The 27,744-nt window shown below is 43.2% G+C and overlaps 2 protein-coding genes across 3 annotated transcripts in view; both read right to left on the reverse strand.

Annotated features, from left to right (window-relative positions):
- LOC125705856 (DENN domain-containing protein 2B-like) overlaps positions 1-19,874 on the reverse strand; it is a 48,490-nt gene extending 28,616 nt beyond the window's left edge. Inside the window, exons 1-2 of one of the 2 annotated variants that reach the window (XM_048972143.1) lie at positions 19,728-19,874; positions 1,741-1,845 (exon numbers count right to left, since the gene is read on the reverse strand). In XM_048972143.1, the coding sequence (XP_048828100.1) occupies positions 1,741-1,814 (74 nt within the window). In that variant the 5' untranslated portion in view covers positions 1,815-1,845; positions 19,728-19,874. Of the gene's footprint in view, positions 1-1,740; positions 1,846-13,455; positions 13,662-19,727 lie in introns of those variants that run through there. The other variant, XM_048972142.1, reaches the window with a different exon arrangement.
- A 2,488-nt stretch (positions 19,875-22,362) lies between these two features.
- On the reverse strand, positions 22,363-27,676 carry c13h11orf16 (chromosome 13 C11orf16 homolog). Its single transcript, XM_048972244.1, has 8 exons — positions 26,790-27,676; positions 26,370-26,598; positions 25,828-26,184; positions 25,551-25,687; positions 24,976-25,129; positions 24,571-24,802; positions 23,303-23,914; positions 22,363-22,921 (listed from the first exon to the last, which is right to left on the reverse strand). The coding sequence occupies exons 2-8, from the start codon at positions 26,571-26,573 to the stop codon at positions 22,752-22,754; spliced, it is 1,866 nt and encodes a 621-aa protein (XP_048828201.1). The 5' UTR covers positions 26,574-26,598; positions 26,790-27,676; the 3' UTR covers positions 22,363-22,751.
- Between the last annotated feature and the right edge of the window lie 68 nt (positions 27,677-27,744).

Raw genomic sequence — 27,744 nt, forward strand, 5'->3', positions numbered from 1 at the left:
GAACATAGTGCATGCAGTGCCAGTCATGGCCCAGACAAGAGCTGGCGGGTGTGTCCGATAACAGCAATTTCCTGTTTGTTGGCAGGGTCAGAAAGCATATAACTTACAGCCGAGGTTAAAAGTTACGCAGGTCAAAAGTGAGAGGGCCAGGAAAACTCATCCCCCCCCCCCCGATCCCCGCCAGTCTAACTTTCTTTAGCATTCCTTCCTCGCATCGAATTATTGAACAACATATCACATTTCACAGTGCACTAAGACTCATTTTTTTTTAAGTGGAGAAAATTCAGCCCGAAAACAGATTAACTCTCCTCTAAATGAAAGTTTTTGCAACAGAGGCATGAAAATCTTTGGTATCTGAAAAGTACATACAGTTTTAGCTTCCTACTAAATTTTTTTAATAGGGAAAGTAAAGATGGATGTAATTTTAGTGGGCAAATCACAAATTTTTTCTTTCATCCATCTGACTCAGGATCAGACGGTCACCCGTGGAGGATCCTGGTGTTGTACTAATATTTTGGCCAACACCTCAATTTAATCACTTGGAAAGATCGGAACAGTCATAAACAGCCCACACGACAATCATCAGAAGAATGAGCAGGCCAACCTACTGCCAATGTGGTCAGAGAACATAATGATCAATCTTCAAACTGTGCAAACAGTGACTGAGGACTACTTCACTTTTCCACATCAGCCACTAGATGAACAGGTCATGTACAACTAGACAGCAAGAGTTACAGCTTGAAAGTAATGTAGACAAGCTTTCTCTATCCACTGGCTTCTACAGATGCTGAGAACTAATATTGATCATCTTTTGCCTGTCATGTACAGAGATTTCTTAGAAGCACATAAGTAAATATACTACAGTTAAACTTACGTAAAATTTCCATATGCTAGAACGCATCATAGAAGCAGTCTATCATGCTTAGGAACAATACAGCCCTCAATGTCTAATCACCATAGTTAATAATATGTCGCAGTTGAAATTCTTCAGCTGAAAAACATTACTGAAAGGTAACGTGAAGGATTATGATTGCATGGCTCCTTTCTAAAACCCAGTGCCGGGCATGTTCTGCGCCAGGGTGGCATCTGCACGCGTGAAGCTGAGCACGAGCAACATGCACCTATAGCAGCAAGATAAAAGGGCTTGTCCCTGCTTGCGAAAAATGCAGGAGTGCGTTCAGTTGAAGCCGACGCAACACTCACACCAACACGAAGACACAAAACAGCGTCAAGCGACTTTGGTTGGTTCGCTCTCGAGAGAAAGATGCCCAAACCAAATTCAGAGAACATAAGACGATACGACTGTGAGCGGGAAGTTCCTGAGGCATGCCGTTTACAAACGCAGCCCCATGCCCCAGATGTGACAAAGTGCTCAGTTTCTCAGCTGTCTGTTGTCAACATGCAGCATCAAGGCAGCTATGGCAATGGACCGATCTCAGTTCCTGAAAGAAGATAAATAAATACCTGCCTGAATGCATATTCCCACAGCGAATCCCGCACCTACTAACCTGGGAAGACACAGATGTGCGAAAACCCACAGCAAGCCGAATTACTAAGCACTGTCAATCACTGTCTGGTGTGACTCCACAAGAACTGGGTAAAGCAAGTAACAAGATTAGGCTGGAACCTGTTTGTGATTAAAAGCAAACACAAACCCCGCCCATCGCAGGTTTCCAAGCCTTGCCTCTCCCATCACAAACAACGCCCTGCCAGATTCCCACAATGGCTGACATCACTCACCTGTCAGGAACTTCCCGAGGGATCTTACTTTCTCCAGCTTGCGCTGCAGCCTTGGCGCTCTTGTTGGCGGTCATCGTCGCCTCTGCTCTGCGATGTCCGGCTCACCTGATGAGAAGGGGAAAGGACGATCAGGTTTATGACTGTGACCCACTCACAGTCCCCTCTAACAGGCCTCAATCTCAGCCCTCGGTCTTGGGAGAGGCTGGGCGACACATTCCGGAGGCGACATTCCAGAAAACTTTTGTCCTCAGTTTGCTAAAAATCCAAGTGTGCAGACACGCTACAGACACGTCACGTGTTTAAAAATGCACGCTGCAGTTAACCCCCCACAAACAGATACTGCCAGTGCACTGAAAACCACAGAGAAACCACATGTGCTGTAACTTATTTCCATGAGGATCCTGGAGCAAATGAATAAGTATTTGCTTTACTCTGCGATGAATACTAACCTTAAATCAAAGATGAGGCAGACATGTGACCTCACAGAACTGTCAAACATCCCCCCCCCCAAAACAAAGGGAAAAAGAAATGTTCACACAATTTGCTCTTATAGTTGCATTATTATTATAAACTTACCACTGAGTGATAAACTTTTGTAGTTATCTAAATAACTGAGGTCACTCCACTGAAGAATTTACTAGGAATCAAAGCCCAACATCCCAATACAAGATCCATCTGTTGCCGAGAATGTTTCATTACACACACTCAACAATAACCTTATGGTAATGTTGTTTGCAATGACATTTCAAATTTGACTCCTTGCCCCCCATAAATTTCCTGTACACCTGCTTAAGTCCTGCCCCATGACCCCGTGTTGGATATGAGGCTGCAATACGGATAAACTTGTTTAAAGGTAGCATTAAATAAACACAACGGCGGGATCCAAGAGGTAGCGATGGTGTGGCCTTCAATTTCAGCATTCTTAAAATGCCACTGGCGAGAGTAGCCAACTATTTTGCATTAAGCGGAACAGTGAAATAAAGCTTTGAGTGTTTTTAAGGTTTTGTTTACCTGTTCAAAGGGAGCAGCCAAGATTAACAGTTACAGGCTGCTCTCCTGGCCCATTAATGCCTGATTACTTTTCCCCATGAACATGTGCACTCAGAAGGCCTGGCTGTGTTTTTATTGCAGATATTAGTTTTATAAGGTGCGCAGGAGAGCGGCACTTTCGGCGCTCCGGCGAGACGCTGCGAGAGCCGCTTCCTCTGACGACTGTGTTGACAACCATCAAGGGACAGCTGATGAAAGCAGAGGTTTGGAGCCTTGTCTTCAAAACACCAAAGTCTTATTACTTTGACCACACGTAGTGTCCATTTTATGCACGGGTTTGAAACAGAAATGCCGCACGGGAAGAACAGCAGCTAAACCGCGATCGTTACCGCACACGGCCAGCCGCTGGGACGCTCCCTGTGTGGATGCTGGTTTATCGTTAAACTCAGCGTCGAAGCCGGCCTCCGTGGACTGTCTTCACAGGATCCGAATAAACTGCTTGAGCTGCCATATTCCACTGACTTAACGTCTGTTCCCACAACTCCCAAGGTCAATCAAAATAAATGAAAGAGAAGTAGAGAGAACTGAAATGCCCCCACTGGATTCCTGCTCTCTCTTCCTCTTAAGAAGAAAATAAAAAAATAACCTTTTACGGTTTTATTGCTGTCAACACAGAAGTCAGCATGAGTCTCAGCAGCGAGCCAGAGGAGCAGCTGTTTGTTTACAGGAAGCCTCATCTAAAGGATAAGCAGGCGATGGCTGAACTTTACACAGACGCGGGTAAAGAGGGAGAAGTCTGCCACATTCTTTCTGTCAGCAATTTCCTGTTTCGGAGGACAGTGGAGGACACAGAGCTGAGTTTCGGTCCAGCGCTGGCAAGCTCCTGGCCAGCTCCTTCTCCTATTCATCCTGAAAGTATTTTTCCATCTCTGACTATGGTGAGGGAGAGGAAGAATAGAGCAGGTCTGATGACAGAGGTCAAGCTGATTCCTCCTGCCACAAGAATGACAGTCAAAAAAAATAACTAAACTTAAAACAAAACCGTTTATAAGCCATGGATGAACGAGTTGGGCATCGATAAAGAAACAGACAATAACCCTTAAAGTGAACTGTCATGTAGCCATCTGCAGTGAAGTAAGAAACATGCAGTAGCCACACATATTGACCCTCAGAGCCTGTAATGGGGGCGGAGTGAAAAATCCAGAAAGGGACGTTGATCATTTACGGATGCTAGTTCTAGGAATCATTCAAAGAGTTCTTGACATTCTCTATGACTGCGAAAAATTTGCTCCATCACATGTGATTGGACTGTTGCGTCGTCTCCCTCGCCACTCCTGGAATGCAGCTTTGTGCATCCGATAGAAACGATGTCTAAGAAGACATATAATCGCCTCCATCTGTGTTCAGTCCCAGCCTTCTAGATACATTTGAAGCTGGTTGTCAGAGTTTATGACCTCGCATACCATTTGCCCGGTGAACTGGAAGAGGAGAGTCCTAGTTATTGTTCAGTATGAAGATGATTCCTTCTTCCCCATCCTCTGTTACTTGTAGCCGCCACACTTTTTTACTCCTACAGGTTAATAAAGTGCGAACACGGGGGAATTAAATGGCCGAACTTGAACATTCAGAGTGTGCGTGTATCGCGAACGGCAGCCTGACGCAGTGATGTTCAGTCGCGCTGAGTGTCGCTTTGGTGACTGTGTGCAGGCCACTGGCCAATGGCAGCTCACAGCCAGAGGAGCGGAGACAGCAGGAACCAACAGCAGGTTCTTAAGGCCAGGAAAGATCTGGACTGCTTAACTCCCTTCTCCGTTATGGCTTCCCGCCCAGCTCCATAAATCAGACCGCAATGGTGTCTTATAACTGATGGACAGTAAAATCTGGTTACTGGTTTGCGAGACATTCTGGGAAATTAAATACAAAGAAGAGCGGTCAGGATGAACCAAAGGTGGGTATTGAGTTGAAGCAGTAGGATATGGTATATAACCAGGCACATGATGATTGATAATATATCCAACCATTCATCCATCCATCCATCCATTCATCCATCCTTTAAAATTTCTAACAGAGATATATACGGTACTGTACTGTGCCTAATTGTTTATATTTTTGGTTTGCTCTTAAGCATAAACAACTGGTAAATTTATAGCTTATGAAAACTCTAGTACAATGTTTTGTTGAAAATCACAAGTTGAGACACATTTGTCCTACATTAGTGGCCTTGAATAACCTTTCAGCTCATTCTGAGTGTTGTGAGTGATCTCCTGTAATGACATAAAGTCACCCTCAGAGCTCATGGTGTGAGAGTCAGAGGGTCCCTCCCACGCTGACTCACTGAACGCTGACTCCTGCCTGCCTGCCATGCCTGAGCACGCATTTTTAACACGCTTTCACCAACGCTCTCCTACACACGTGCAACACGGATGTCAGTACCCTGTATGCCCCTATACCGCAGAGCTGAACTACCGCAGCCGGAACGCTACGCATCACAGCAGGTTTGCACAATGAGAGAAGAGACGGTTGCATTACTACCACCCAGAGATGATGTCATTCTGACCCACCCACCTGGCCCGCAGTGCATAGCTGCAGGTTGCTATTAGTCTCGTCAACAGATTCATTTTAATACCAGAAGTATTCTGTTCACCTGACTGCCATGACCACAAGTACACAAATCTCCCAGGATAAACAGCAACCCATCACGGCATGGACATCAATTAGCTTACCATGTTTCACTCATGGCCTTATAACTTGATGTGTAATTTGATGTGGTCAATCAGACCCAAAGCACTGTCACATGCGCAGGCGTAACAATGGAAGCTTCCAGTCCTGTGATGCAGTCTCATTGCTCCGCAGTCAGGTGAACAAAATGCACTATAGCTGCGCAGGCAATGAGCTGCTTCATGACTGCTCAGCAAAAAAGGGTCTGCACCAGCTGACTCGTTATTCTGCCCGTATGAAGGTAACATTCTGTACGTCCCCTGGGGAGAACCGGCCATGTTTTCACAATAACTCCAACATGAAGTAGCAGGCCCCAAAAAACTGTCAAGAGCCTTGGTTTGTTTCATCTCACTGATGTGGCAATTTTGCCAGAAGGTAACTTCACAAGAGAAAATAAAACCCAGTTAAAAAAAATAGTCGAAGCCCTGCCAAACCATTTTGATTACCATTCTCTCTGTTTGCAGAAGATGTACTTTTTCTAACAATTACTGAACTAACCCTACAACTAAAACACTTTTAACAATGTCTACATGCTGTATACAACAGTCTAAGTCCAAGAAGAAAACGTGTATGGGGACATTTTAGATGATCGCGAGGTGCACCAAAATGGCGGATGAGCGCTCGCCTTCTGCTGTTCTTCCTCAACGTGTCAGCCGCATTCATCAGGACGTCTGCCAAAGCCTATCCCTGCAACATCCGCTACCGAATCAGACACTGCCGACAGCATCACAAGTCACCCCAATGGTGCCCAAACACAAGTGAGGTCATGTGACCTGTGGTGGCCTACTTGGCTAAGGTATAGCTGACAGGCTCCACTAGAAGCACCTGTGAAAGTATTGTCTTCACCCGGCCATTTAAAAATGTCCTAATGAAGAAGTCTCAGCTGAAGGGACTGAAATTGCTTTTGCATTTGAAATGCCCTCCATGTGCTTTTCTGATGACATCCAGTACAGCGGATCTTACTATGGTCCTGGACACTTACGGTGGTTTATTTAACATTGTAATCCTGCAAGCCGAGTGTTTAACCGGGCGGTTCACGTGTGGTGCCAAGGAGTTTCTTACGTCTAGATACGAAGAGCTCTCTGTACCTGTGATAGGAGAAACTATCAGGATACTGAAAACTCTACTTGTTCATTGTCCTTGAGCATTGGGGGGGGGGGGGGGGAGTGGGAAAAAGTCCTGGATCCTTGAAGGTTGGGTAGTTGGGTGCAGTCACAGATCCCCAGAACAGGAATTCTGAGGTTAGCAGGTTAAAGAGGTAAGCAGAGGTCGCTGACTGTGTCGATCCCTGGCATGCTCACCGAGAAGTAACAAGCCAGACAGGAATTCTGCCACATCGGTCTGGTTTCCCAACACGTTACTCAGTGTTTGACAATGAGGGGGGATGAACCCTGGATGCTATCTTCACTCTACTGGCAAGGTCTAATAACAAGGCTGTGTGTATCACACAGCTTCCTGGATGTACCGAACTGGAGATTAGTAGGCCTTAGGCTAGAAACCAGACCGTCTAAGAGTTTATCTTTCTTGAAAATGTGAAGAATTTTTTTATTAAAAATTAAAACATACAGCAGTCAGTCAAAATATAAATGTGCATTTGGAAGACTCAAGAAAAAAATTCACAAAAAAAAATTATAAATTGCCCGATTGTGTAGCCCTGTGTCCACGGCAGTGAAGTTGCCCTAAGGTTTCTACAATGTCTGTCACCTCAGGCAGAGCAAAGCATGACATCTAGAAGCTGTGAGGAGGGAAACCATTATGCGTAGAGGGGGATGCGACGTGACTGAACAGGCCTGTCAGTTCATAAGCTAACACCCGCTGAGGGCTTTCTGAACCTGCCTCAAGACGACGGCCTCCATTGGTCAGAAATCCATATGCCAGAGAGGGGGGGGGAGTGAGGAGCCACTGGGGACTCCATAGTACAAGGTCATATGGTCCTCATAAAGGCTTTGTGGGGCTGTTTGTGAGGTATGGGTCCGTGATGCCTGCCATCATTACAAAAGTATGCTGTGCTTCGGCTCGGGACATGAAAAATGTCTCCCTTTTTCCTCTAAAAAGTTTCTACCTAAAATAGCCTTATGTTTGTAATTAAAAAAAAAAAAACTTTCCAAAGTCCTTCCTGTGCTTCCCGATCATCCAGACGGAGGATTTCTCAATTCGCCCAGGTGTCGAACTGGTCCGCCCTTTGTTTCCTTCCGAAGGGAGGCAGGGGGGCTCGCAGTGGTTTTGAACGGCACAGCCCCTCAGACACAGTTCCAGCAGGCCGGAGTGGAGCAGAGCAGGGGGAGCCTTGCTGCATAAGGCCCCTCTGAAAGGTATCCTGCAGGGCCTCAATCGGCCTTCCAGCAGATCACGGGGCGCGAGCGTTCATGGCTCGGGGCGCCTGAAGAGGCCAGCACAATACCCACGATTCCCGGCTGCTGCTGCACTCACTTCACGGGGCAGATGGAACCAATTCTTTAAGCCTTATTCTATTCATTCTTCTCTCTCCTGCATTCAGCTGTTTACGGATTTTTTTATTTTTTTTGTTTTCCAGGGGGAAACAAAGACAGATTTCAGTTTTTCGAAGATTCTGCAGCGCGACCTGGACGCGACTGCTTGCAGCTGTCGGGATCTGTGCACCGGAGCGGCCTGTCCTCCCACGGGGACACGAGAACTTCTCACGCGCATCGCTTGGAAGAGGCTCTAATTCCCGCAAATTCAGTGTTCACACAAATCTCCAGGTGATAGCACACCTGGTGCACCTCCAAGGGCTGGGAGGGTGGGGAGTGCAAGGCAAAGCACTCCAAAAATTGCCCAGAGTGATTTGTAGCACAGGCAGCATGCACCATTAAGCAAACTACTCTTATACTGCTGGCTATAACACTGTAGCCATTTGTGTTATGTATCTTCGTCACTCGCTCCACAACGTGACCCTCAATGCCATTAGCTTGCTCAGAAGTGATGAAACAGTCATTCCCCATCCAACATACCCCACTCAGGAGGAGTTATAACAATATGACCAGACAACGAATGACTGTAGAACACAGAGAAAGCTGTGCCCCACCTGAGCAGGCACGCCTCTCATATAACACAGCACAAAGCGAGTAAGCACAGTAAAAACCAAACAGCCTCCAGCTAGTATTTACATAGGTGAAAGTCTCACTTTCAGTTTGATCACCCCAGGAACGTAACAGAGTGTTATAACTGGTCTGGTATGTAAATAAAGGAGGTTCACGGGACTTACGGCTTCCCAGCACTGAGAGCAAAGTAAGTTCAGCTTAGTCTGCAAAGTGGTCATTAAGCCTAAGCCACCGGTAATTATCAGGTACTTCCAAAGGATAACTGTAGAATGTCCGTAGAAACGATTAGATTAGGCAGTACTATGGCATCTCTTCAGTAAAGTAATGCGAGGAAAATCATGCATTTACATTATGCATATTAAACTAGGGGTGTAATGGACAAAGTTCATTGTTCGGCACAAACCTCAGTTATGGGTTCACGATTCAGTGCAATTTTGGTATACAGGGAAAACATATTTTGTACTGAAATTATTTATTATTAAAACTCAAACATACTTAGGAACAGTTGTAAACCAAAGGCCATGCGTCTTTTTAAAGGAGGTGGAAAGTTAATGTCCAGAAAAGTAAAAATCAACCAGTGGAGTATAATGAGTTAGAGTTAGACGAATATGTGTACCCTTATAGCCCTATATTAAACACGCAATCTTATAGCGGTTGGTGGAAATCGAAGAGCAGTCTGATGGTCTGGAGGATCTTACCGTGTTTCCCCGGAAATAAGCCATAGCGTGATTTTTCAGGATGCTCACATAAGCCCTACTCCAAAAATAAACCCTAGTTACTGTCCCACGGATTGTACGGTAACTAGAACGAGATGCAATTATATGTAAACAGGAAACAGGAGATAATATTTATCTATTTAATATTTGAATAAATGTACACACGGTAGATTTTTGTTCAAGAATAAATGTATCGTTAGATTATTTACATGGAAAGATACGGTTGGAAGATGACGTGATGTCTGTATTTGAATAAAAGTGGATTTTTGTTCATCAATACCAGTAAATGTACTGTAGTTTGGTGTACATGGGAAAATGACATCCCCTGAAAAAACGCCCTAACTCATCCTTTGGAGCAAAAATTAATATAAGACCATGTCTTATTTTCGAGGAAACACGGTACATCACCTCCTAGCCAAATTCGATCCTGTACGACGCAAGGCTTCCGGCAAACTGAGTAACTGCCGGCACTCAACACTAGATTGTTTCATCGGCTGCTAACTAAAAAAGAGGTCTGTCATTTCCCTAGAAGTCGACTGGCATCCCAAGAATGTGCCATATTCATGGAAACAAACTATGTTTCTGTTTGTTCCAGTCATATCAGCAAATGGTATGCAGAGGGGAAACTAAGCTTTTACTGTAATCCATCATAAAAAATCCATTGCCTGTTCCTTCCACATGTCACCTGAAACAACTAGCTAGCTGTCATCATCATCACCAAAATGCAACTGTTTTATATATCTTTGTATGGTCATAATCACTTTTATTCACACACTCACAGCAAGATTTTTTTTCCCCCAGTGGTTACATTACATGATACATACATACAAACACACGTAACCATGATAATTAGGGTTGTGTTAGAATATTCAAATAAATAAATACAGTTTGATCTTATGGGAGAAGATTGATAGCTGAGCAAGTAGTCATGGAGGATTATATGTTGCTAAAGAAACGGTATGGAAGGACGGCAGTGCTTGAGGGTAAGGTGGATAGCAGATAAAGTGCAGAGTCAATCCAGGTTGTCCCCAGGCCAAGAACGCCCAATTTATGGACAACAATGGTTCACGATGACGAATGTACTCAATACTCTGCGTCACTTGTGAAAACACTGCACAGCTTCAGCAGTTCATCGGCATGATGAAATGTAAAGGTAAGCACATTTTCTTGAAGAACTCTTTATCGTGGGTGTGTTGAATCCTGAAAAGTGAAGTTAACGACAGAAAAAAATAATCAAGCTTGTGGAAGCAAGACAGTCTAAACAAGAAATCAGAGTGAGTTACGTATTTGTAAAAACTGTAAAATGTAACAGCAAAGCACTGGATACAACCTAAGAGATCACCACACAATTTGTTTCACTCAACTCAGTTTATGGCTGTGCGTCTGTGAATAATATTTTTTGCAAACTCCAGCCTATTTCCTCACCTTCCTCATCTCACATTGTTCTTGAGTACTGCTGTCTTAGGAATTGGAATCTGGAAGCAACCTGCTGCTTAGCAAAGCATTTGGCCAGCAGAACCATGATTAAACCAGGATTTAAAAATGCAGATTTAAAAAAATAGAAGGGGTGGTCTCTCATTTTTTTCCAGGGCTGAAAGTAACTTATTGGTTTTCAAAACTGTCTTTTGTTGTTAATGCTGGCAATCTAGTGTGGAAGACATTAAGATCAAATGCATCTGGACCCAATCCCCCCCCAGGTTGAAATGGTCTAGAACCTCCACTGGGCAGATGATGACCTCCTCTGCGGACCACACAGGCCGCTGGAGCTTGTTCGTGGAAGGAGTACATGTTGACCTGCTGGTTTCAGTGTTGGCAGAGTAGAACTGCATGAGCAGAGACTGGGAAAGGGTGAACTTCCTCAGTTTCCAGAATAAGTACAAGCATAACCATGACTGCATCTAAAAATGACTCGGTATTCATCATGATCATGCCACTGCTGTCTTTCTTTCAGTTTTCACTGCTATTGCACTTCAAGCCAAACTGAATTTAATTCTATTTTAAAGGCTATGAATATGGTGAGTAGGATGACAGGCGAGTCATTCAAGCAGAATTTGAGTCAGTACTCTTTGGGTAATGATACACGTCACTCAGGCATTGCATATGGTCACAGAAGATAAGTGGTTTGCAAACTCAGAAGTTCATCAAAGTCCTGCCTGAACTGACAAACAAAAATAAGACAGGAAACATCTGGGAAAACCTTGGTTTTGTGACTGTCTATTGCTAGGAAGTGGCTGTGGTTTGGTGGGGGAGGGGACATCGGGTGATTCAGCAATCTGTGCCCTGGGCTTCCCAACTGCAAGTTGAGAGGGAGACGGGGCTGAACAGACTCCCAGGAGAGACACAGAAGGGGAACCCTAGCCCCAAAAGGAGCCTTGCCCAAAGGATAACTTGCATAAACAGGCCAACCACCCCCCTCATCACACACACATTAAACTATTCTCCATCCAAGCCATAAATGGCACAAACACCTCTGGAGTTTTCTAAATGTTTGTCAAAGACTCCGCTGGGCTGCTCTCACACTCAAGGTGACCTTGATCCAGCAAAGTCATTTTTTCTAGTCGGTGTTAAATATCAAGACATGGGGGTAGAATGCAACTGATGTTGGGTTCCCATAAGCCTTTGCGATAAGCCTCAACTGGTCATGGGTTCTCATTTCCCTTTGCAATCCTGATGTTTTATCTCCAGAGTGCCACAGGATGGAAGTCCGGTTTTACATCGGCTGTGATTAGGTAAATAAATAAAGAAATTCCACAGTTTTCAAAGAAAGCATCCCACTACATGACCTGACGAACAGCTGGGTGGCAAAGTGTAAACATTCTCATTTGGTTGAGGCGTTATTCTGAGAAGTATGTTAAATGTATGGTGCTCTCAAGGATTTCTGTGTTCAAACCAGCGTATCTCATAACGGCGGTTAGCAAGAAACAGCTTTGGACACAAAAACATGGTAAGCATAGCCTATGACCCGTTTCGTCAAACTCAACCCTGTAATTTGACAAGAAAAACACATACCAAGAACAGGGGGAAAACTCACTGTTAGCTGATGACACTCTTAGCCTGGAAAGCTGTATTATATACAGATAGTATATATCAAAATGTATTCAGTTCTAGAGGAAGAGTGCACCCAGCTTAGGATTTGTATTACAGAAATCTGTTTAATGTTTGGAAACGTGAAGTGGAGAGTCGACCCCACTGGAGATGAGAGGCGTCTGTGTATTGTGTCTTGACAAAATTATCTAAAACACATTTTTATTATTACAGCTTGCAATCATTATGGAATGACAACAAAACACGCCCAAAAGTAAAGTGAGAACCTTTTTGACATATTTGCGCAGAGTCCGATTGACACGGATCACATGCCGAATTGGCGCCGTCATATTCCCAGCGCAGGTTCCGGCCTGAGAAAACACACGGAGGGTGTGTGGGACTCCTCGGCTCGCTCCAATCAGAAGGAAAGGTCATTGTTACTCGGACACAATGGGCCGTCTGTTCGGAAGGCTTCAGGAGAGAGAGCCTTCTCCGGCTGCTGATAGCAGGGGGCAGGCTGGATCCCTTAGGCGGTCAGTGTGTTCCGCACAAACACGCTTTTAACTGGGGAAGTCCTGTTCCGCCATGGGACCGATTGATTAGTGAAATGTAGCTAAATGCATGTTTTGCAAGGATTTTGTTTTATATAAATCCTGCATAATAACGGATTGTGTTTCTCATTATTTTTGGTGCCCAAAAAGTCACAATATAATTTGTCTGTGCGCTGCTGCTGTTCTTTATGCGCAGCGAACTGCCGGTGCACGGGCAACACGCGCTAATGGGATTTACACATGTCATCCACAGACGTGCCCCCTTATCTCACAAAACATTCGAGCACTGGGATCACCTCGTACTTCGTGAACCCCCCTCCATCACCTCATTTAAAGACACTCAAAGAAAACACCGCAACTCGTAGAAACGCTGCCGGCTCTTACAAGTTCAGCGAAACACAATCGGTGTTTGCTGTCGGTGCCACGGAGAAAAAAGAAAGAAAAGTCAACGAGCTGAGAAAATGGCCAAATATGGTCACATCTCTGTAAAAGTCTCGCTTTTCTTGTTCTGGTACACATCTGCTACGGGGTTCCACTGCTTCGGCATTATCATGTTTAACCAGTCATATAAAATTCATTAAGCCTCTCTGGAGACTGCGTGTTGCAACCACAATAGAACAAGCGATCCACTGCAATAGCGAAATCATAAAAGGTTACCTCCAAATGGTAATGTTTCCTTTCCCACGCCATTTTTATGTTGATATTTCCCAGACAGATGTATGGCTAGACTGTAACCATCCTCTCCTTTCTATGACGCCTGTTGCTGCTCTTACTTCGGCTCCCTAAGCATGACCTTCCAAGTTGAATCCCTCCCCCACGAGAAAGCTAGAGCTGGTATCCGTGGAGATGTGTGTTTTGCCCCCCCGCATCTACACTCGCCCCGCTTTCAGTCCTCTCTCTCTCTCTCACACACACACACACGCACTCCTTCACACGCCCGTCATCACCAGCGGGGTCGACTCTCCGCTTCACGTTTCCAAACATTAAACAGATTTCTTAGAAGGTTTCATCTGGATTTCTTGTCCACGTATTCTATGGAAGTCCGAGGCTGTTTTTTGCCTGAACAGACACTTCGGAGTTTACCCGAAGTTTGTTTCTCATCCGTTTACTTTGCTCTTTATCTTTCGTTACTGTACGGAGAGAATTACGATTGACCCTCTATGTAATACAGCAATCCAGAGGGTAACACCATTTCAAAAGGAATAAGCATTTCAGGTCTGACGGCAAAGATTAATAACGGCAACAAGGATTAACTACAGTATGTAGCAAACAGAAAACCCATATTTGGCTGAGAGATCTGATAAAGATAAAAAAAAACATTTTAATTAAGACGAGGAAATAACGGATTGGCTGGACATAGAACAGTCATGGCAAACTTACTTAGGTTGCCGTACATTGGGGAAACCTAACAAATAGGACATGCTTTATAAATTAGGGCTTATATTGTGGACAATGCATCTCATTCTTTAGACAATGTCAATACTGCTCACATGCTGACATACAGCTCAAAAGCTCTAAAACTAAGTATAGTTCCTTTGGAAAAACGTGGCTGTTAAACAATTCAATAATGTAATTTGAAATAATGTGGAAACGATTTTTCAGCTGGTTTCCAGGGGGTTAGGGCAGCTGGGCTGGCCTTTGTTACTATCCAGTAGGTCTGTTGGTGTGGGTTAGAAAGAGTAGTTGCAATGTCCTCATAACTAGTACGGCAGAACAGGTCAGTCCATAAATCAAGCTGAAATGATACTACTAGGGCTATTGATTTCCACTGGAATGTTCCACTGGGGAACCTGATATATTGTGTAACATGTACAGGCTTGGATAATTGTCCTGTTGTTGAAAATCTGAAATATCTCCAAGTTATAGTGCATTTTTGATGTTAGGAGGGGGATATAAACAGCCTTTTGGAAACAATTTCTAGCACTGAAGAGTTCTGTTTCAGTATCAAGTAAATGAAAGGCCAATACTGTTCGCTGTTAACTGCTGTAGCTGTTCAAGCTTGCAGATTTTCATGAGCATTAAATATATGCTTTCTGTAGGCTCACGTGATGCGTTTACATGGTGTGTCCAAGTACGGACATCTTCCAGATTTGGCTTGACAAGAGGTACATGCCTAAACAGTTAAAGGGTTTTCAAAAACTGTCTTAACAATGAGGCTTAGAATGATTTGCATAATAATGTAAGATGGGTTATTTGAAAGAAAAAGGGAAGGAATATTTATAGATTCTGTTTAACTGTCATGTTTGCAAACACATTTCACTGTTGCACTATGATCCGATCAGACAAGTTTATTTCATCAGAAGACGCGGACAGAAAAATTTTGCCTTCGTTGGAAGACATGCTGATAAAAATCACTGAGAATAAAAGTAAGCCGACTGAACATATTGGCTGCAGTGGAGGAACAGCTAGTCATAAACCATGCCAGGGGTCCTGTGACCAAATGGCACATCAGGAGTCAACTCTCCATCTCACACACAAGGCTGTTTACAAGTCATTGCCTGGTGAATCATCAACACAGCATTGCAAAATATAAATGGCAATTCAATCTAGGTTTGGCTTCACTCTGGTATGAAAGAAAAACTGTAACCTTTAACAACTGCTCTAACAAATACTTAGTACTGTCCAAACAGCCTCATCAAGAGAACTGCAGGCTCCAAAAATTGGGAAAGTTGGGAAAGAGAGAGGAGAGAGGTGCTAAATGCTATGTGTATAAGTGAAGGACGTTTTTTTCCCTTCCTTCGGTTTATCTGAAATGGTAGATGGACAGAGTGGACATCAGAGTGTGATTATAAGCCAAGCAAGTTTCTCTGGAATGGACCATACATCTGTAACTAATTGACGGAGTCTGAGGGAAGTTAGCCTCACGACAGAGAGAGAAGGGGCTGAAAAGAAAGAATGAGCGTGCTGTCAGTCATTTCACATTTTGTCAGAAACCTATAAGAATACTGAGGAATATCTGCTTTTTGGAACGTATGAAGTATATGCGTATAGGATTTTTAACAGGAATGGAAGTCAAGACATCTGTTTGTAGTCCAAGTTCTGGAGAGCTAATGAACCTGGGGTACTTTCCATGCATTCGATGCACAAATGCAACAATAAATATACATGATTGTTTCACTTGTGTAATAAATCACATTTCATTGCTTTTATAGAGAGTACAGGTAGATAAAAGTGTAATTATCCAAGTTGGTTCCTGTACTAAGAGTGTTCAGGATCCTTTTGTTTTAATAGCAAATTTTATAAATATGTCTGCTTTGAAATTCTGTATTTAATTTAAATGCAGCTTCCGCACAGAGAACCAGGTCTGATGGTGGCGGAGAGACACTGTTTGGAAACTCATACTCACTAGAGGGATGTTAATTAGAACAGCTTAAATCTGTGGCTTTCTATGAGACCAAACTGCTACCCTTTAGACATGTGGCTCACAATGATCCAAACCCATTTCAGCTCCAGGTGATGAGGTCAAGTTGGGCCTTCAAAATCCAGGCCGATTAGCACTGAATTTGGGCAGAAAACGCCGTTGAGGTGATGGGAGTTTGAAGGTTCAAATGAGACTTCATTCGGGGATAAGCAAAATATCAGCCAATGTTTACAGACTGAACAAAAGCTAGGGGAGGAAGTCTAAGCAATGAGATAAACAGTAATTCCAAGTCGTATATGGGGAAATCAAAAACCAATCCAACTATAAATAGATGGATGGATGGACAGACGGACAGATAGACAGATAGACACCTTGTACCTTCCCACCCTGGATCTTCCCTTGCGTTAAGTAAGCTTACTGGACGAAGATAGACTACATATGTCCCATTGCCGGAAACCTGTTAGGAACATCAGGATGCAAATATTTGTGGGTCGTTTTGTTGCTAAAGTTTGGGCTATCTCAAAGCTATGCACACCATTTTCCAATCGGTATGGCGAGTCATAATTGAGAGGGCCGCAAAGGAGGACCCATCGTTTACCTTGAAGCAGTACTTTCCTGGGGGGCTCTGTAAGAGGCAGGCAGAGGTGATTTCGATTTAGGTTACACAAAAGAAACAAGACAACAAAAGAAGCACAGAACAACAATTTGTTTGCAAATGTGATTACATGTCATAGATAATTTAATAATTCAGTTAGGCATTTTTAAGGTGAATTACATATTCCTGCCTAAGTTCTTGGAGTAACCATCTCCATCCAATCCACAGCTTGGCTTTGACATGCTGGAGTGCTGAGCTGGGGATTACAAGGGATAGTACAGGCATTCTGGAGTCTGTGTCAGAGTCTGACAGCTCTTCCATCCCAGCTTCTTTTTATTAAGTTCCCAACCAGGTCAACGCCGAAGCATTACAGTCCAAATACATGGCTTCTCTTTCCTGGGGGGTTGTGCCAAGATGCACCATGGTTGGGCCACTTAGTTATGCTTCATTGTTTACCTCACATTATACATTTATTGTATGACCTTAGCTTGGTCAAACTGATTTAAGATAATTTAAGAAAGCAGCTGCTAAAACCAGATCCAGATGGACCACACCTCACACAGGAAAAATAAAAGATAGGCGTAGAAATGAGAGAAGTGGGATCAGAAAATTCCCCTCTGTGAGCCACGCAGCACAATGCCGCATACCTTGGCGTGTGGCCTACAGAGCCCTGTCCGTTTGAGGACAAAGAAATCAGGCCCCATACAGACCTCAGGATCACAGACAGGGAAGTCAGCTGTCTGGCTGCCACGAGGCAGACCGCACCAACATTTTAAAGACCTCTCCCGAGGTGTTACCACTAGGTCTAGTGATAAGGCGGCTTGATGATGTTTGTCAACAGCTGCACTGCCGTAGCATGGAAACAAAGGCAGCTCTTTTGTTGATGGGCAGCTAAAGGCTAACTTGATATGTCTGGAATCCATCCCAATACTTTCCAGGCTCTGCTTCCAAATCTTCCTCAATATTCGTTTAACGGCATGGCTATTTGCCATATTGCTTCCCCGGATAGAACTGCGATGCTCCACATAGATAAATAAAGAATTTCATACCATAAATACATTTTAAGGAAAAGTTTGATAGAAATAGGGCTTTATTTACAAATAGGCTTACGCTGATTTGAATAAAATACGATCGCGGCGTCTAGTACGTCTTCATTTCACATTGTAAATCCACTTCAAGACAAACGTCCCGAAGGACCATCTCAGTCCACAATGAACACCTGCTGAAGTCATTCAAAGGACAAAAACTGTTCCCATATTCCTTGGTCGATTGCGTTTTCTGGTGTTCGTCCCACAGTTCTATGCAGAGAAACCGCACAAGCACTGGACTACATTGTTGGAGCTAATACTCTGCTCTCGTGGGTTTTTGCTTGCAGGGGGACAAAATGCCATCAGAACACTTACAGATAAAAGTACCTGAGCATTATACAGCCCACACATACTACACTGGCGACACTCCCTGTCATACTGAAATGTAAGGACAGCATGCATAAAATCAGGAAATGCAACACCAAGCAAATAGGTGGAAGACCAACCCCGCAAGCAACTTTGAAAGATGTAATCGGAGAATTAAACAAAACACAGTTGCTGGGAAAGGGACCTGGGTGTAAACCTATAATTACAGATAATACTTGAAGAACCACAGCAGTCCATATGGAGTGCAATCATTTCCCTTGACCCACAGAGCAGGTCTCAAGCAGAGGGAACTATATAACCATTTGGGAACTGTGCAGTATCACCATGGCAACAGAAAAAAAAATCATCCATCCCCCAGCATACTCTTATGTTTTTACAATTGTACCATTATTATTATTATTATTATTATTATTATTATTATTATTATTGTTATTATTATTATTATTTATTATTAAGCAGTACCAGGATAAAGAGGACTGAGAGTAAGTTTTTTAAATACTATTACTGTTGACACTTGACAGTGGCAATAAATAAGGAAACAGCGGCCAGAAGCCTGGCTATTTCCTCTGAAATTAGATTACTTCCATATGCTCATAAACTGCTATCATGGCTTGTCATTTGCACCGCTGAAGGGGGAAGGACATTGTGAATGTCTTGACCTGCGGGTGCTGCTTTGTGCGACGTGTCCGAGCGTTATGAAACAATTGCGTTAATAATAATATCGAATAAAATAATAATCGCACGGAGAATTTCATAAACGACACTGTTGCGCAGTAAACCGCAGACCAATATTCACCCAGCGCATATCTGAAAAACAATCAGGCTGCCATTGAAAATCTCAAAGGGAGACTTTCAAAAATAATCGGACTCTTTGGGCAAGAGAGCGAATAGTGGGGGCCTCGTAGGGTCGTTAATCTGACAGAAATAAAGACTGCACACAAGACGGGGAACAGATGGACTTACTCCTCTCTGCTTTGACTTTATGCAGAATCTTCACGTACAGATCTCTAACCACAATTCCTAATAAAAAAATTTTCTTCTTGAACTTGGACAAATGTAGGCTCATATTAGGTTAAATGGCGCCCCCTGGTAAGCGTACCTAATGCATTACCGCTGTACCAACGCCGCTGGGTACCTCGTTCTAAGTGTTTAAAAGCGAAGTGGTGTCTGATAATATGCATAATTGGAGAGGGTCCCACTGTAAATACCTCATATTCATATAAGGAATATTTTACATCATTGTTATTTCAAGCAAAGTATCCAGTAGCACTGCCGTTTGTGCCAGATGAAACACATAACGGTTGAACAAAGACTAGAGACAACAGATATACAAATTTAATTGTTCTCTTATAATAGTATGGATTAATGCTTTCTTCCCGTCCAGATACTTTACATGATAAACCAAATTCGTTTAGTGATCGCATTCGCTAATTAAAGCATAGGCTGTTTAAAACTTTAGAAAATATCATATACATGGAATTATTTCACCAGACTTACCCACGGTTGTAATTTAGATACATTTTATTATGAAAAGAGTAACACGGAATAGGTGCCTTACCTCTTAGGAGTTCGTAATGTGTTCTTTGTACAGCACTTTTCATAAAGCCATGGTGAAGCGAAGCGTTGTGTCCTGCATCTGTGGAAGGTTTGCCTCAGCAGCGCAGGCTACAATGTTAGCATAGCGAAATGCAAAAAAAAAAAAAAAGAACGAAAGAAAGAAAAAAGAGCGAAAAGGGGAAAAGAACAGGAAGCGATGACGGCTGCTCTGGGAACGTTATGTGGAACTGCAGAACGATATCCGAGTCTTTTCGCTTTTCGTTTTTATAGGGGACTGTTTGAATAAGTACGTTTCTATAAAAAAATCACGAGTTATCACTTTCTCGAAACGAGTCAATTTATATTACTGACTGCTGAAGAGTGAAAATTAGAATATTAGAATAAAAAATTCCAAAAAAACCCACTGGAAGCTAACTAAAATAAATGTAAACAAATACATAATCACGTCTTACATATCTTTTCCAATTGGAATTTTTTTCTTTTTCCAGGTTTAGCTATGTATGGCTGTGTCCTAATCTAATAACAACAATTGGGATGAATTTTCCTCATTATACCCCCCGGAAAGACAAGAGTAACGGGAAAAAACACTGCACGAAGTTCCCTCATTTTCTTGTCCGAGTTGCCCCAGTGACGTAATTTCATCATGGTAGCCTACACACTCAACAGTACTTCTATTTTACAAATCTTTAAAAATGTTTATTTTGTTAAATATATTAACAATTATAAATGTAATTGCACCTGTTCGATTTAGAGAATACCGTATCGTGACCGTAAACAGTATCCTAGCATGCAATATCAGATTTTTACCAGACTTGTTAGTGTTTTTGGTTTGTTTGTAGTTTGTTTGCCTCTCGAAAAAAAAGAGAAAATCGCTAGGAATGTACTAAAATATTTTTAAAAGCTTTTAATATGGTTTGACTAGTTCCTGTTTCTTGTTTGTTTGTCTCTCGGAAATAATAATCTTACTCCAAAACTGCTAAAATATAAAGCAACAACACACAGCATCGTATTCATGGAGGCAGCCATGTTTGTTCCGAGTTGTGGTAGCTCGAACTGGAGATTGCTCCTCTTGCGTGTTTTGCAGAAGCGGGGGCTTGTATGTTAGTTTTAACGTGGATTATATTAAACGTTATTCATATTCTGTTGGAATTTGTGATTATTACGTGCATTAAACAAATCGAGGTGATTGTTATAATGTTTGTATTCTTACGGACTCCAAGTTCCAGATTTTTACCATTAAACTCGACGGTACACCTATTTGTTGAGACTAATATACATTGTGGTCTTTGTTTTAGATTATAAAAATTTGTATAATATACATATTTCATTTAAACAGAAATGTAAACCTGTTGTTTCACCTGGAACTATATTTGTTCGACACAAAACATTACAACATGTTTTGAAAGCGAGGTCTGCGTGTTCATCCATCCATTTTCCTAACCGCTTATCCTACTGGGTCGCGGGGGTCCAGAGCCTATCCCGGAAGCAATGGGCACGAGGCAGGGAACAACCCAGGATGGGGGGGTCAGCCCATCGTAGGACACTTATGGGCAATTCAGCAACTCCAATTAGCCTCAGCATGTTTTTGGACTGAGGAAGGAAACTGGAGTACCCAGAGGAAACCTCACAATGACATGGGGAGAACATGCAAACTCCACACACATATGACCCAGGCGGAGACTCGAACCCAGGTCCCAAAGGTGTGAGGCAACAATGCTAACCACTGCACCACCATGTCCCCATGTCCATGTCTTATGAGTCAAAAAGAGTTGAGTTTACTGATAAAAGAAAGTTAATGTTCCAAGATTATAATGCCACACCAAAAACTATAGGTAGCAGTTTCTAGCTTGCTACCCCTTTTAAATGTCCATTCAAATCTATAAGTAGGATTTTTTGAAAGCAAAAACTGACAAATATAACAAAAGATTTTTGCTCTAGAGGCAAATTCTTTCAAGTCAGCAAAAAAATGGCAGAACACCATTTTCCAGAAGGAGACCATACTGGCACAGATCTTTCTAAGCCTTTAGGCGTAATTAAACACCAATCTAAGGTAACATATTACATCTGAAGTGCCAGACTGAATCTGAAGTACACTAAAATCATATATATATTAGTAGGAGATCATTTGTCTGGGATAGATCAGGGTCATCTTAACACTGTGAAACGGGCAGACATCTCTCATAACAAAAATACAATTGTGAACATTGGTTGTTAGGGAAACATCTGGATTTGGGCACATGCATATTGGTTCCACGTTGACTGATCTTACAGTAGGTAGAAATAATGTCGTCATTATTTTAAGTTCAATTCAACTTAATCCTATAAATTTATTTCATGCCTATCTGCCTGTTTATGAATTAAATGCGATGGTATGCCAGAAAACTCAAAGCTTACTTTCTTATTTTAACGTAAAATTTAATAAGAACAGATGTAATAGCCCTTACTAACTTGACTACTCACTAGAGTTTTACTGTTTTACATATCCATAACATAATGAAATGGAATGTGGTTTTCCAAAAATCCCAACTTTAGAATAACAAGTCTCGCAAATTACATCCACAATGCATTTGTGTATCTTGGATCAAGAAAGATTTGCCCTTGTAGGTGATTGATGGGGAGGCAGAAAAACACCAACTGTCCATCTTATTGGAGCCGCAAGAGAAACATTTTATTCATTGGTCTGGATAATATTAAATAGAAGCCTAATATCTAGCAGATATTAATATACAAAAGGCAGACATGTTTACAAAAGATATGTGAAATTTATTGTATTAATCCCTGAATGAGCACATTAAACCCACCCATTACAATAACATTTCAAAACCTTATTACCTTACTGACTTCTGACATGTTTATTCATTCAAAAAGCCTTGTACATAATTTGAAAAACAATCGTGACTGAAAGACTGAAACCTTAAATGCGATGCAGAAACATCTGGTAATAGCAGCACAATCACGTTTGCCAGTTTCAGTCAGCTGATTAGATCTCACCATTGTCCAACACAAACAGTTTCAGCAGTGCGGGCTAGCTGAAGCCGCACTCTGCGATGTCACTCTGACCTATCGCATCCTTTACCGTGGTTCTTGTTCGACCAGAAACTGGGACTGGTTGAAAAAGCGAGCTGTGATTGGTCGAGCTCTCCGTTCCATTCTCGGACTTTCGATTTGCATTGAAAGTTTTCTTCCTCAGGCTACCTGGGAAAAATAAATAGCGTAGTCAATAAATTGCAGAACTACAAAAACTCAGCTTGCACGTCAGTGGACTTGAGCCTCGATGATGCACAATCCCACTGCAGCTGGTTTCACTTCTGTAATTTCTTTTACTACTGCAACTATTTATGTGAGTCTGTACTAGATAATTATAATATAGCGATGAATCTTTAGTTTGATGATTGACAATATGGAGAATGGTTGTTAAACTAGATTGCAATATTATTAAATGTATGTTAACAAATAAAATGTTTTTACTTTCAGCGCTGAAATTGTGTTGTTTTGCCTGAGGTATGAGAAAATTCTGCTGAAATTAACTGTCCTCGATCTGACATTTTAGGTTAACAGCTAATGCAGGATACTTACTGTGCACAGGGACACTGGACAGTTTGCGCTGGGGTTCAGTCTGACTTCTTCTCCAGTACTTCCACTGAGGTCGTCCTGGTGATGCTGAACTTGGCTTTTGCGGGAGACACAGGTCAGTGTTGGTTGCCTGGCTCACCATCTCCACTCCAGAAGACTTTAAAGCTCCATCTGAAGCTTCACTGTTGCCCCCAGATGAGTGTGAATAGAAGGAGGAAGGAATTTTCCTCTCCTCCTGAAGCTCCTTCAGTTGGAAGTCCACCTTCCTCTCCAGGTCCTCCCAGGGCATTTCGTCTCGTTCATCTCTGAGGCTGATCACATGACACGTGGACAAGGGAAGAGGCCTCCACTGCCTGCATGGGCAGCTGAACGGGGAAGCAGGAAAGGGGCAACCCGGGCTGCAGCTAAAGTTGTGAGACGGCCAGGGTGGGTGACACATGTCACCATGGCGGCACTGTCCCGGGAAACACCTTCTTGGGATTCCTGGCGGGGACCACTGCAGTTCTCTCACAATCCGCTCGTACAGGGAAGGCGAAATCCACACTGCCAGATCCCCTGGTACCATGGCTTGCCGTCCGTTCCAGAACAACACCTGGAGACTATTCATATTTCTCGCTGGTGGAGATGAGTTAGAACCACAATATTGGGACTCTCCCAAAAACTACTCTTCCTTTCCTGCTATAGAGCACTTAATCTCTGGTTCCATTATAGGACCTTTATCTGATCTTCGAGAAAACTTTGGGCTTTAAATCAAAGCACTCAAAACACACTGCCATTACTCATTACCTACAATCCGTGATTATTTCTGTACTACAACAGCCCCTGAAAAACCTACTCATAAAAACTGCTTTGCGTTAAATCTTTATTTAAGAATTGCTTTGTGCTTTATGTTAAATGTTTACACAATAAGAATGCTATCATTTCCCTATTTGATGCAAAAAAAAGTTTCCTCATAATTATTTCAATAAGTAGCCGATGTGCTCGGTCAGGCAGAGTTACCTCTGCGATGCAAAAATATCAGTTATAAGTGCATCACTTATAGAACTATAGCAAGAAGTCTTTGGAATTGTATGTGTCAATGTCGGTGTCTGAACAAATCTGATGGACAGGCACAAGATTTTCACGTGGGGGGAGAGGGGGCATTACTATGGGTAGATACAGGTGGTCATTCCACCGACAGAGACCTTCCCCCCCCCCCCCCCCCAGTCAGCAAAATCAAATTTATTTTTGGCCACAGACCTGCCATAAGCGAAATTTAGCCCAAATCTTACCACCAAGCGGGTTCCTGAGCTCCTCCCCAAGGAGTACGCTGCCCGGTTCATATCGGCTGAGCTGCTCATCGCTGGGGGCCAGCACCTTGTCCCCGGGGCGTAGGCAGTGCTGGTGCGCCTCCACGTGAGGGACAATGTTAGTCAGACTGGCATGCTGTAGGGACAGGCTCTCGCACGGGGCTCCCTTGCATGTCGGCCTGTCAAACTCAACCAAGAACACGCCTCTTCTGCCCTGTGGGCCGTAACATCACAGAGATATCTGCTCAGTCCTCCATCCCCCACAAAGTTCACGTATCCCCACACCATTTATAGAATGTTCTGTATCTCCAGACAAACAGCTAAAACATCCTATGGATCTATTAAGCATCATACAGATCTTTCGCTATAAACAACATCTGGCTTCACCTGTACTATGTCTTTTATCGTGCCCAGGTAGTAAAATCCGTCCAGCTCTCTCTGCGCTAGCACACGACTCCCTGTCGCTAACTCTGGGCTGCTCAGGCAGCGCCTCTGCAGGTCACAGGAATACATGTGACAAGTAGAAACCGGGGATGTCCACCTGAAAACGGGAAAATACCACAGAGTTACCCGAGTTATCTCTGATGCTCCTGATTGGGGTGATTAGATACGTCACTCATTTGTTACCCAAATGCCAAAGTTCAGGGAAACATCTGAAGTTTAATCAGTCGCACAGTCACCCAATAGATGAAGAGTGAAAAAATGCGTTCGGTTCATAGATAAAAACTGGACACCTTAAGTGTGACTTTTTTCCGGCAAGCGATGAAATATAACAGCAAACGGCTCCTCCTTTAATTGAGATGTTATTCTTTTTTTAAATTAAGCAAAGCTAGGGCTTTGAAGAAGGAAAAGCAAAAAGACCACGTGATGCTGATGTATTTTGGGCTTTCAGGGCCACCGTACAGAATGACTTAAAATTATGCATATCTCTAAGGCTCTGGAAATAATGGGATGGGACCTACCTGCGGGGAAGGTGAGACAGACACACGTGTGGCTCCCAGGACGGGGGGGTGTTATGAGCGCCAGCTGCACTGCAGTACTTAACATCAGTGGCTCTCGACATTGTGGGACAGCATTCTTTCAAGTACAGATGCCTTACCTATCAACCATACCAATACATGAAGGCTGACACAGACATTTCATTGGCATTGTACTTGACAATAACGTTAAATCCGATCTGATCTGACACATGGATGTACTTAAAACTCATCCCAAATGCTGCGGTCGACATGCTCTTACCTCTACAGCACCTGAAGAGCAGAGGGAGAGGACATGACAACCCCCCCCGGTGGAGAGAGAGAGACACTGCAGATACTCCCGTGTCCTGCGGTCTGGAAAGCCCTTATCGGACAGATAAAAGATGTGCACCCGACGAGTTTTCACCATGCGAGGAACTTCTCGCAAAAGCTCCTGAGGGTTATCCGGCAAGCCGTTGGTCAGTAGGTGGACTACCTGGCAGGCAGGGTCAGCTAAGGCTTCCGACAGAGCAGCCAGAAGATTCCTGCCCGGGGTACAGCATAGGGCATGGATCCAGCCCTGTGCCTCACAGGCCAAGTCAGGACAACAGGTGACCATATGGCTACGCCACTTTGTCACCTGGCGAGAAGGGGGAACCCACAGACCGTGCACGTCCATAAGACCAGGGATTGCCAGCACTGATGGCACACATTTTCTGTAGTTAGAGTTAGTTGATTAAGCTTGGACATAGCTAGGACTTAGACTGTCCTAGGACAGAGACTGTCCTAGCGACCTAGTGTTAGAGTCAAAAAAGCCTAACTCACCTTGTGCGAGTAGCCAATGAGGTTGAAGAGAGAGTCCCGGAGTGTTGCCTTGGCCGCCAGCGTCTGAACGAGGAGGTCTTTGGCTGCGCGCAGCACGGAGTACATGCCCTCTGAGGTGTCGATGGCGAAGGTGACGTTCTGCCTCAGCCCCATTAACAAAGGCAGGGCACTATGGCACGAGAGTGATTGTGCACTAACAGGCATCTTCTCCCTGTATGGCTCCCTAACACTGCAATAAAATAAGACAGCCTACATTGAATGATTTATCCATCCCTGTTTGTTTAAAGGCAGAAGTAACAAATGAAAAATGACATTATCCAGCAAAGTATCGTCCTCTTTTAACATGTTATGTTTTTTGACGAGATTAAATACAAGACAGTGAAACCATACTGCAGGTAATAATGATTAATAATTACTTACCAGTGTGGTCTCCCCTGGGATTTAAAATCTGCTGAACGTCCGTCTCCACCGAATGCAATGGGAGCTTTTGTTTTACTGTTTATGGTGGTTGCCCTGGCAACACAGAGGCCTGCATTTCTCCAGTCTGCAGCGCGTGCAGTGGGCCCAACACCCCCACACAGCCTATGGCCCAGCTCACACCGAGTCACACTGCTAACAACTAATAATTACCATTCATGGTTAAAAAGACACGTTTGAAGAATAAAATAAAAACTTAAAATACAGATATACCATGTAGGGGAAAAAACATCCACCGGAAGTGACACAGGGAGCATAATCAGTGTCACATAAGGGCTCAGCTGTAATTTTATATATACACACACGCCTGTGTACGTATAATGCATAAATAAACAGTTGAAATACTTCGTAATGCAAACTGTACTAGTCAGTGGATTATTGGATCATTCTAGCATCCCATCTGGAGTGTTCGGAATGAAAATTGGAATCGTTATAGCCACATTTCCCTGCCTCAGGCCTTACGCCTCCTTGGATCAGGCTTAAGACTCAGTGTAATCCTGTACTGAATATGCAGTTATGGCAGATGGGATTGTGGGTAGGTACATATTTTACATAACACAAAATTATAACCCAAGATTAACATTTAAAGATTCGTATAAAAAAATCATGCACATAAAAACCGAAATGGTCTGTAGGCTGCTAGATGCAGCACTTAATACTGTTAAATAATTGCATAGGTTCAACAAATAACTAAATCGAGGGGGGTATACTGCTGTTAAACTAAATGTCTGAATAATGTTTCTAAATGTTTCTTTAGCGGTAGTTTGCTGACCCTCCATCTGGACGTAAGTGAAGACAGACAGGATGTAGTGCGGCACTCAAAAGGGGCTCAGGGATCTCTAAACACTCCTCCATAAAAACTAGTTCCATGTATTTCATTGCACCACATAGAGAAAAT

This window comes from Brienomyrus brachyistius, chromosome 13 (assembly GCF_023856365.1).
Source record: "Brienomyrus brachyistius isolate T26 chromosome 13, BBRACH_0.4, whole genome shotgun sequence".
Taxonomy (NCBI): domain Eukaryota; kingdom Metazoa; phylum Chordata; class Actinopteri; order Osteoglossiformes; family Mormyridae; genus Brienomyrus; species Brienomyrus brachyistius.